The 12460-nt window shown below is 31.7% G+C and overlaps 2 protein-coding genes across 8 annotated transcripts in view; both read right to left on the bottom strand.

The window, feature by feature from the left end:
• LOC126745112 (neurogenic locus notch homolog protein 1) overlaps positions 1-12460 on the bottom strand; it is a 610297-nt gene that overhangs the window by 452006 nt on the left and 145831 nt on the right. The gene's annotated exons all lie outside the window — the stretch shown is intronic.
• LOC126745140 (protein NDRG3) overlaps positions 5955-12460 on the bottom strand; it is a 111488-nt gene continuing 104982 nt past the window's right edge. For 4 of the 6 annotated variants that reach the window (XM_050452865.1, XM_050452882.1, XM_050452878.1 and 1 more), the window contains one exon: positions 5955-12283. In XM_050452865.1, the coding sequence (XP_050308822.1) occupies positions 12135-12283 (149 nt within the window). In that variant the 3' untranslated portion in view covers positions 5955-12134. Of the gene's footprint in view, positions 12299-12460 lie in introns of all 6 variants that reach the window. The other 2 variants (XM_050452898.1, XR_007663444.1) reach the window with 2 other exon arrangements.

The following is a 12460-nucleotide window of genomic DNA, read 5'->3' as shown; positions in this document are numbered from 1 at the left end:
TACGACATAGGTTTAAAGTTCTACCTTAAAAACTAAACTTAAAAACTCTACCACATTTAAAGTACAAGATGAAAGTAAGCAAACTTTTGTTACAATAGAGCTTGAGAGAGGCTTTGATAGGAGTTTTAAAGGCTTAGGTTTAAGAATGGTCTTTAAAAGTTCGACGAAGTTACGAAATCTTTTAGGAAACCAAAAGATAAAACAAAGACTAATGACAAGTCCGGGATCTATGAAATTAATTGCATCGATTGTTATAAAAAGTACATAGGACAAACTAGAAGATGAATTAATGTCAGATTTAAAGAACATGTAGCTCAGGTCGAATATGGAAGAGTTGAAAAGGCAAGTTTGGCGGAACAGGTTTTAAATACTAGTCACTTTTTCGGGATAGACAAATTAAAATTACTTAAACCAGTTAGTAACATCGTAATTTGAGTGTCAAACCAAAAGTTCTAACCATAGGATTAATAATTAATTGCTTTTGATAATATTTAAGTAGTGTTGATATGGTGTCTAGGTAAAAGAAATGAGGATGGCAACAAAACTAATTAAAGAAAACACTTACGACAAAAATTGCTCAAAATGAGCACCGTAACGAGCCTGTTACCCTCTCGAGCTCGACGACTTAATCCTTCCTGCACTCTCCAAAGCACTTGGATGCTATTTTTAATTTCCTGGCTTTGGTTGAAAATTCTTTGTCGAAGATCGTTTTCAGTTTCCACTGCCGTATTAAAAACGCAAAAGAAATCCATAGGATTTAAATCTGCTGATCTAGTCACGATATAGCTCCTTATCGGCCTATGGTCTGAATAATCTTTATTTAGCTGCTTTCTAACTAATAACCCAAATTCAGGTAGAGCTCCGTCATGGATAAACCACGTATTCATGCGTGTTTGTAATGGAAGATCTTCCGGCAGAATAGATAATTATTTGTCAAGAAATTGTAAATACCTTTCGCCATTTAATCTTTAGATGGTATCTCAACGGGTCGTATTAAATATTGTCCAACTGTCCAATTATCTGCCCATAAATTAATTTGAAATTATGACTTGCTGTCGAGTTTGTCTTATTAAATCAGGACTTTCGTCTGCATAAATGTGAAGATAATGCGAGTTGATCAGCCCATTACTTCGATAGGATTCCTGCTTCGTCCAAAAATAATATTAACGAAGTAAATTCATAGTCGTGTTTAAGCTTAAGAGCCATGTACAAAATTTTACACCAGCGGGGTAATTATTACCACCTAAACAATGTACTTTTTGCGGATGGTATGAATGTACCAGTTTTCGAAAAATGATATTTATTGTACATTTAAGAACTTGAAATTCTGGAGCTTCATTGTCAATCCTATTCGTAGAATTTTCAATAATAGAATCACAGAACACTTTCTTCAAGTACCTACAGTTCTGGGTGGCACTATGTCCGTTGGCCCATATTTGCAAAGCAAAGAGCAAAGCTACCTTAGAGCAAAGCTACCTAAAATCCAAAAATTGTTTTTGACACTCGAAACTTGACTTAAAATAATGCCTCAATTCAGATGGTTTACGTTGGTTTCAGATGGTTAACTCTTAGAATTAGGAAGATGTCTATTAAGGAAATCTGTCAGCATAAAATCTTCGTGATTTTATAACTTTACGTCTTCCCAATCCGTATATTAAATGCATGCAAAACATACAAAAAACATATAGGTACTCCATGATATTAACAATAATACCTAAGGTATTTTTATTATTCTAAATTATGATAAATATTAGCAACACTTAATTTAATCCGTGTTTTATTCGTTATTTTATAATATACTGAACAACACTTTCGCTAGAGCGGTACCCTTCGAGGTAAAACGTAAAAGACGTTTCCCTCCCTGGTTTTCGGGGGACATAATTCGTAATATATATAAAAAGGAAAGAGCATTTCGTGATTTTAAGATTTCGCAGTCTAATTATCATCTAGAGATATTTAGACCTATGTGCAAGACTATAAAATGTACATCTATAGTATTGAGAACAAAATAACCTCTGATCCGAGTGAATTTTGGTCAATCCTCAACAAATCCCCGGCTCAATGAAGCTTTCTAACCAATCATATAATACGCCTGACAGCATTGTGCCCGCTTTTAGAGATTATTTCAGGAGTGTATACACGAACTCACTTCATAGCGATCATTCTGTCGTCTCTGAAGCTCCCTTAACTTGTATAGACGTCGTCGCGCTCGTGGCTACCGACATTATAATAGCGAGCAAGTGTCTCAAAAGCAAAATGACCTCTGGCCCAGATCTAATTCCTAATTTTTTAACTAAGGACTCTGAACTCTAACTCTGTTGCACTTACAGACCCTTTGCTTCACATTTTTAATCTGATCCTTAACACTGGTATTTTTCCCAATATCTGGAAGTAAGCCAAAGTTTGCCCTATCTTTAAAAAGGGCGATGCTGGAACAATAGAGAATTACCCTATATCCATTGAGTATTACCCTCTATCCATTCTGTGCAATTTCTCAAAGTTATTCGGTTCTTTATAAACTAATTCTTCGAAAGGTTAAGTCCATGCTGGACAACGATCAACATGGCTTTGTTTCTGGTCGATCATGTACTACAAACCTAGCAAATCGATGTTATCTACACAGACTTTCAAAAGGCTTTTGACCAGATTGACCACTTCATCCTATTAAATAAGCTTGAACGCTAGTTTGTAGTCGAAGGCTTTAGAGCTATGCTTCGCATGCTGGGCTTTATTATTAGAAGTTGCAAACTTTCTTTGAACACTGCCACTGCCAAAACTCTCTACTATGCATTGGTTAGATTCAGGCTGGACTACAGCGTCCTCATTTGGTCTCCCATTTACAACCAGCACATTCACTTATCAGAATCAGTCCAACGGCGATTCCTTAAATGTTTGGCATTTAAGGATGTTGGAGTCTATCCTCCAAGAGGTTTTGACCATAACCTGCTGCTTTCTAGATATACTGAATGGTCACTTGCGAAGAGGAGAGAAATGCATTCGGTGAAATTCTTGTTTAATTTACTTAAGACAGTGTCCAGTTTTTAACTTAGACACAGCCAGGTCCAACATTCTGTACCAGAGTCCTATTCACTTTATGTGTCAAAACTTTAACACTATTGCCGATTCTTTTAACATTCACCACGACAATCTGGCACTTATTTTGAGTCACCTGCGTATGGTCGGTGGGAGGCTAGGCTAGGTTATTTAGTTTAAATACATTTATTGACTCATTTTTTTTCTCTCTTTTGATTTAAATTAATTCTTGATTCTTATCCTAATTTAGTGTTGATTTTTTATTATTTATTTTCTAAAAGTGATTACTTTTTTTACTATATAGCAATTCTTTTATTATAGAAGCTGAATTAAAGGCGATCTAATATAGTATTACAAAGCTGACGTAATAAGGCTTTGTCTTGGACGAATTATTCTAGTCGATTTGAATTTGTTTTATGTTTTTACCTAAAAAACATTCTGTTAAAATTCTAGAAATTTGTAGAAGAATCTTATTAGGTATATAAAGGGAGGAACCTGATTTGATGTTAAAGTGGATAGTTGTGGTTTGAGTACGCTAAATAACAAATAAGTGATTAGATATAGTAAGTGAAGAAGTGAATAATAGTTTAGTGTTTAAGTGTACAGTTTTTTATTATTTACCTCTTGAGCAAGATAAGATACGAGTTTGCTAAAAAACTGTCACAGATACCCTTAGAGTAACACCCCGAAGAATACAAATGTTAGTAGAAAAATTGAAGAACAATATTGACATTAAACATTTCCGAGGACGTCATACCAATTGGCCACATGCTATTCCAGGAAATGTCAAAGAGTTGATCAGGGAACATATTTCGTCTTTCCTAAACAGGAAAGCCACTACTCACGATCAAAAACTCATACAGAGTTCCTGTCCAAAGATCTCAACTTAAAAATAATGTATAAGCTCTTTTGTGAAAAGTATCCAGAGCATAAGAATATATCAATCAGGACATACAATGATACATTTTCGAAACTGAATCTAAAATTTGGATTACCTCATTCTGATACATGCACATTTTGCGACAAGCATTATATTAAGTTATGTGCTGCCAATACTATGGAAGAAAGACAGAAAATAACACAAGACATGCAAATTCATCAGATGCGTGCTAAAGCAGGGTATGCACAAATCAATGAAGATACACAGCTGGCAAAAAGCAATACATCTAATATTTTTGTTCTATTCATTGATTTGCAACAGGTCTTATTCTGTCCTACTTTACATCACTCCAGCGTATTTTACCAACGCCAGTTGTCGAATTATAATTTAGATATACATGATGCGACATCTAACGAAGCATTTATGATGCTGGGGAATAAAACAGTAGCAAAACGAGGATCCATAGAAATTTCATCTTGTTTACTGAGGTACGTAAAAGAACATTTCCATCCATTGCAAACAGGCGAAAGAAAGCAGCTAATAATATGGTCGGACAGATGTGTGGGGCAGAACAATAACTGGCGAATCATTACAACTTTAACACTTTTGGTGGATCAAAAATATTTCACAGAAGTGCATCAAAAATTTTTGTCAACTGGACACAGCTTCCTGCCCTGCGATAGGGACTTTTCTTTAATAGAAAAAAAGAAAAAAACTGCGAAGGTTTTCGTGCCATTTGAGTGGGTGCCAGTCATTGCCAACGCACGGGAAAGCAAGCCTTTTTATGTCTTGTGCATGCAAAGGAAAGATTTCAAAGATTGAGAGATTTGGAAAAAGCTCTTTACAAAAATTCCAAATTTAAACTTACGGAATCACTAATCACTAATGGAATAAAATTAGTTCTAAAGACCCAAATACATTGTTTACAAGGGAGACTCATAACGTTCTTCGACCCTGGAAACATATTACCATCGTGAAAAATATTGCAAAATATAAGGCTACTACTTTACCTTTTTCCAGCAAGGCAAATTTGCCGTTGGCATATGATAGACCAATACCTATTTCGGCTGCTAAAAGGTAATTTAATAGATATGTGTCAGTATATAAATCCAGTTTATCATCCTTTTTATGAAAATTTGTTAACAGAATGAGTATTATTTTCCCTTACATGTTTACATTTACAACATAATATACTATCAGCCTACTTTTAGTATTAAGATTATTAATGTATTTTTTGTTCTACTGTCATTTTTTCTATATTATAGATATTGAAGTAGGATACAGTATAGATTTAGTTATTAGTCTTACAGTTAGTTTTGTTGGTTTTTACGTAAGGCAGACTGAAAAATAAAAATATATTAGTTCACCACGATTTTTATTTTGTATCCCTGACTTGTGTGTGTCTCTATAGTATATTGAAAAATGCGCAAGTGATGGAAAAACATTGTAAGTTACAAAGCGGTTACAACGTTATTCCAAATTTTTCTTGTATAAAAGACTCTATAGCCTAAACTATGGATAAATCGTGTAAATTTAAGCCTAAGAGCATAAAACAACGTTGTTACTGTCATGATCATGCAACGTTTTTCCATTTTAAAGTTTAAAAAAAAGTATACAGATTTTTGCTCCTCCTGAAAAGTTGAAACAATGTAAGTTACAACGTTGTTAGAGCCGACTCTTCAATTATATGTAAAAATCATCTTTTTAGTCTCTGCGAGAAAGACAAAGAAACCTCTGAACATGAATCGGGTCATTACGAAGCATTATATAGACTTAGGTTTAAGAGCAAACTCACGCAGAAGCGATGCCTTTGAACTTTTTTAATACATTTAGGAGATGCTGGAAAAAATCCGTAAGATTGCGGTACCTAAGGACTCTTGTCTATAAAGCCAGCTCCATTTCTTTAATCTAAACTACACTAGAATTAAAAAGTTAAAAAAAATATTTTTTTTAAATAAAAACAACCAAATTCAATACAATTTTAAAAATATTACTCAGCTCCATTAACATGACAAAAAGGTGAAATCAAATTACCACTATAAACATTTTTCAAACAATTTTATTAAAATTATAATCAAGTGCTTAACTTAAATAATATAATAAAAGTGAGGCACGATGCGCATTTTTTATATCATCTTATTTCATTAAATATTTCATCACATTTAAAATAGTTTTGCACTTAAAAAAGACACTTAACAGAGGTACAAAGTAAGCTCGATCACTATATATTTAGTTAAAAACTAAACTAGAATAAAATAAGCAAATAACTTAATTTATAAAGTAAAATAAAAATTGTGGATTTATGTGTATATTCTTACATAAAGCACTGTAAAAGGGGTGACCAAAGTTTAATACGTTTTAAGCAAAATATATTTCTGCAATGGTATCAAATCCATGTTCTAAATTTATAACAATTAATGAACATACTACAAATCATTCCGTTATTATTTGATAATAGTATAGTAATACTATATTATATGACTATCTTATAATAGCTTTTTAAGCAGATGGGCGATTAAAGCCTAGATGCTATACAGGGTGTCAAGGGAATAGTTTTATAGGGCAAAATTTTTATATAAGTTAAAAAACAGTATTTAAAGTAATTTTTAGAAAAGATTGTATTTGCTATGGTTAGTATATAAACCATTAAAAATCTTAGGCCAATAATAAATATAAAGACATATTTAAGCCAAAAATCTTATATACTAAGTTCATAAAATATAACAATATATTCCTTAACTTATGCTTATATTGCTCTTATATTTAATAAGAACACCCTGTCATACATATAAATTAAATATAATAATGGTCTTTTCTATAAGCATGCCTAATTTTATAAATTATTTCGTAACAATAATTGTATAGGCTGCCTAGCTTAAAGTACTAAAAATATGTTATATCTATTGCTAATCGTTTAGATTATGATAGTGTTTAACGTTGTATCCTGTGCTTATTTTTCATAATTTAGTTTTGTTAAATAAAATCCTATTTGATAAAATGAGTCTTGAATTTTATTAAAAATTTTATAAGGCTGGATAGTGGTAAATAAGATGCAAGGTGCAAGAAAGGTTGTTATACAATTTGTTAAAGTTAGTTGTTTTGTTTATTCCAAGCATTCGTTTCGGTACTGGACTGAACTATTATGACATTCTATGTTTACAGAAATTACATATTATACCAATAGTCACCAAAACACTTTACACACTTAAGGTATGTTAATAATTTTGCCTTTACAAATAAAAAAGTAAGTCAATTCTGAAAATTTGTGAATAAAGTTACTTTTGAGCCTCAGATAAAACTTCAAAATGCTAGTAAGAAAATCAAATTAATACACAATGATAATTATTAAGTTTTGATTTTAACGTGGTGAATTAGTAAAAATATAAATTGCTCTAAAAATAATAATAAAAAAATTGAACTTTATATAGGCTGTATTTATATTAAATTTTTAATTTTATATCAATTATGCACCATAATCCTCCTAAAAAAGTTTTTAATTAAAAAAAAACGAAGCATGAATATGAATTAAACTTATAAAATTATTTAACATATAACAATATTTACAGGATCTTTCAGAGTAAAACGTAGACGACCACTGTATATACGGGTCAGATATATATTGTACCTAATGCCAGAAATTTAAAAAATTTTAATTTTAGAAAAAAAATTATAATTTTATATAACGTTTTATAAGTCAAGTGTTAAAGTCAAAGTAATCCAAATTTCATTTATTATTGATCACACTAAAACGTTACATCAGATCAATAAGAAGAATCCATCCAAAGTATAAAATAGTTCTCAAATTATGGAAATTACAGAGATAACTAACCAAATACGGCAAAACATCACTTAACATATTATTATAAATAAAAATATATTTTAATTACCATATTATAAAATACCAACATATATTAAAAAGGTAATGACAGAAACTGTTAATACGAATTAACAATAGTTAATCGGATAAGGAAATCGTTTCCATGTACAATTAAATTATGCACAAAAATAAATATTTTCTTATTTAAAATTTAAACACTTTGTATTATAAAGTTTTATAATCATAAGTAAGAAATAATTATATTTTTATTTTTGTGATTAAAATTATATTTATATTAAGTTACACTTTACGAAAAGTTGTCAAGTCGATTAAAAACTCCATTATAGTTTTTTCATATTAACATTTTAAACGTTTAAAAGTGGAAATGTGCATAAACTGAATATATCTTTAAAGCTTGAGTATATATTCTAAGTTTTCTTTTTGTCTGCTATTTTCCGATTTTTCCGACTATAATTTCTACAAAGATAATGCTGAAAGTGAAAATTGAGCGTTAAAGGATAATTTAGAAAAAATCCTTTTATCACGGAAAAAATTATAAATAATATATATATTTTAGTATCACAAACTTGTATGATTGTTTTTGATTATCCCCTATTTCAGTTAATTAATTGGTTTTCATGAAAATCCCTACGTCGTCGGTGCAATTCCACACCCACGAATGAGCAAAATTTTTGTTTTTCACCTAAGTACACCACTAATAATATCCCAGTCATTCCTTTATTCTGGCACAACCACGAATGTGATTCAAGGCTAGGAGATGGTGGGGAGGAGATGCGCGCTTTCACGAAAGTGAGTCTGTATCGCACACTTGCAACGCGTGCATCGCGAATATACAATTCGTGTTTGTGGCGGTGTCAATTTTGCATTTGTTTTACATTCGTTGTCTCGTTTCTACTAAACATTTACCAGTTTTGTGTGTAAAAATGAACGCCCACACAGCTAAAATATTTAAAAACTTGAGACAGCCACGTCTGGATTCACCAGAAGAAGATGAACAGGCGGTAGGTACTTAGATGTTAATATGCCATTATGGAAATAACATTTTAGTGATAGAAATCAGCATTTTTATTATTTATTATTATTAAAAAAAAAATGCAGTAAACGCAAAAACTAAAATTTTTCTGCAAAATTTTTCGAAAAAAATATACTGCACTCTAGATGTCCCTTTGGCAACTAGTTTAAATATAAAGTTTGATATTTTTTTTAGTATTTGAAATTCCAGATTTGTTTTACTAATGTAGGTTTTTTTCTGTTAGATTCCAAAGAAAAGTAATGACGAATACGACACGAAACAAAAAAATGGACCCGGAACATCAAACGTTTTTGCTTCTATACCAAATAATTAAAGAATATTGCGTCCAACGGTTTCAGAGAACCATCTTGAAGGTACTGCTTTTTTATCATAAAATTTTACATTACTGATAAATACAACAAAGAAATTTGTTTTAGCATAATCTTTAGTAGATATTTCGGGCACCTCCAGTAGGGAACCCACGTTGGATAGTGAACTAGCTTCGAGTAACCTTTAAGACTCTTCATCAGATAACTATAATTCCGAAGAGGAATTAACTTCTAGCAGTTCCTCCTGCTCTTCTTGTTCGAGCTCTAGCGATACATCCGAATCAGAGGATCAAAATGAAATTAAAGAAAATAAATTAAGTAAGTTATTAAGAATGGTGTGACGCAAACATACAAATATTCTGAGGCTATTTTTCTTTTTTATAAGGTGAGTGCCCTAAGAGGAAGAAGAAAAACATAAGGAAACAAAAAAGATTAAAAGGAGAGGCTTATGTCTGTTCTAGAAATAAAGAGAGACCAGCATGTCCCATGTTACCATTCCCATGTTTTGGTAAAGCAAACCACCAATGTTATACTTTTATCAATGAAGAAAACCGACTCAAAATTTGCAATGAATTCCGTCAAATAATTTCAGTGATGATCAGCGAATTTTCTTAAATAGTCATATTGATAAACAAAAGAAAAAGAGAGTGACTAGAAACATTGAAAATTCAAGAAGAACGTTTACCATGAATTACTCTTTTACCGTCAATGGGGAAAAAAGACAAGTATGCCGGGCCTTTTTTATGGCTACACTCAATGTTGCAGATGCATTTATGCGCGGAGCTGTGGCAAGGCTTTCTTTCAGCGGCATATTTGAAAAAGAAAATCGTGGAAAACCTGTCCTACACAATAAATTAAAACATGATGATAAACTGCTGATTCGTAAGCACATTCTTTCATTTCCAGCCGTGGAGTCCCATTATTGTAGAGCCTTTAGTACAAAAAGGTATTTGGATTCTTCACTAAACGTCTCTATTATGCACAAATTGTACAAATCAAAGTGCTCAGAATTAAATGTCCATCCAGTTTCTTTCGAAAAATATTGACGACTGTTTAGAAATTATAACTTGGGGTTTCATAAACCCAAAAAGGACCAGTGTAAAAAGTGCTTAAAATATACGAATATGACAGAGGAGGAAAAAAAGGCACATGAAGAGGTTCATCGCGAACACACGCTAAGAAAAAAATTAGCTCGTGAGGCTCGAGACGAAGACAAAGAAATTGCAAAAAATAATTCAGAGGTACTATCATTCAACTTTGACCTTGAGGTAATGCTAACGACTACAAAAGGTCCAACAGGACAAATATTTTACCTACGAAAATTGGCGGTTTTCAACCTGACTGTCTACAATTTAGGAAATCAGGACGGAATATGTTACCTTTGGGATGAAACCCAAGGAAAAAGGGGGTCAAACGAGATATCCTCGTGTATTTATAATTACATAATCAATCAACAAAATATTACTAAAGTTCGAATGATGTCGGAAGGATGTGGCGTCCAACAAAAAAATTCACATTTTGCTGCTATGTGCTTGAAACTTCTTACGGAGCACACCAATTTAAAGACTATTGATCACAAGTTTTTTGAAACAGGACATACCGAGATGGAATGTGATTCACTCCACTCGAAAATCGAACAAAAATCAAAATATGCTCCTGTTTATTCACCCGAAGGTTGGGCTCAGATAATAAGAAGTGCTCGAACACACCCACAGCCTTTTGAAGTCAGATTTATGATGTTTGATGACGTCTTTAATTTCAAGTCTTTTGGAATTTAAAATTATAAATTGAACCAAATTCCCAAGCATTGGCAACAAGTTTGTTGGTTAAGATACATTAGTACCGATAACGTGGTGACAATGACCTATAAAAAAAATTTTGGAGATGAATTTAATCAAGTAGACAGCATGAAAAGCCGTGGACGACCCAAAAACGTTGACTTGAAGAAAGCTTATGATAAGCAGTTGCCAATTGCGATTGCCAAACATAAAGATCTTCAGAAAATGTGCAATGACTTAACCATTCCAAAGAACTATCATAACTTTTATAATTCCATAAATGCTGATAAAAATATAAGAGACAATTTACCGGAGCCAAACGAAAGCGAAGATTCAGATGAAAACTAAATTATTCTAAAATATGATTTAAGTGTTTTACTACATTATTATTTCTTTGTCTAGTTTCAATATTTGAATGTTCTTTTTGTTCCACTTTTACCATAATAAAGGTTGATATCATTTCACGTATATGCATTTTATTAAAAAAACTACAATGCCAAAATCACGAATGTAACTTTTTTTAAAAAAACTATGATATTTTTATGAACTCTAACATCTCTTAATAAAAGTACAAAAAAGATGTCGCATTAAAGCCTGATTTTTAAGAACTAATTGAAAGTTTAAAAGTGAGATAATCTGCTAACGCTCATTTTGCACATTCGTGGGTGTGGCATTGCACCGACGACGTAACCTAGTTACTATTTTCGCAAATGAATATGTTTTTGTTATTGTTGCCGCTGACACTTTTTTGATAATAAGAACATAATGTTAACAAATTGTATAATCCAAATACAAAAAATTGTATAATAAAATAGCATGAGCATCCTGTTCAATACCTTTCTTGCAACCAATCTATGGCTTAAAAACAATGTGTGGATATGTGCACTATTAATATGTCAATAATTATTAGGCAGTGGGTAATATTTTGACAAAAAATCATGTATTGAAATTCCATATTCGAAAATAAAGTCATTGCCTTATTGTCCATGCCAATTACGTTTTAACATTTATTTGATTTTGAGATTACTTCTTTCTTATCTTACCTAATACCCTAAAGTTTCTTTGGATCACACATATTCCAATACAGCTTGAAGTATTTATTTCTTTAAGATGCTTAGTCTAGTTTTATAGCTTTGTAGTTTTGACAGTAGGTGCTACAAAACTTTAGCTTAGTTAAAATAAAATAAAAACCAATAAAATATATGCAAAAATCTACGCAAAAATTCATTTAGTAGCTTCTGTAGATGTCTAACAACGATGTTATTTAACAAACTACAGCAGAAATGGGGTTCTCGGTGATATTAATTATATTCCCACCTAAACATTGGCCTGAACTTTGGATTCTGGCCTTGAAGAGTTCCTCGATTGATTGTTTCCGAAACATAGCCATTTTTACTGGCGAAAGCGGAGCCACTGAAATAGTTGGAATATTTAAATGTGGTTAGTAGTAGTCGCAAGTAAAAATAATTATTTTTAAAACCTCGTTTAAGTCTGAGAAAGAAGAGGTTTACGTAATTGTATATTCACATATTTCTTATCTAAATGGGTATTTTATTTCTGAGGTTTTGAACATAGTACACAAAATTATAG

This window comes from Anthonomus grandis, chromosome 1, assembly GCF_022605725.1.
Source record: "Anthonomus grandis grandis chromosome 1, icAntGran1.3, whole genome shotgun sequence".
NCBI classification, from domain to species: Eukaryota; Metazoa; Arthropoda; class Insecta; order Coleoptera; family Curculionidae; genus Anthonomus; species Anthonomus grandis.
Note: the sequence above shows the minus strand (reverse complement) of the source record. Positions and strands in the feature narration are given on the sequence as shown.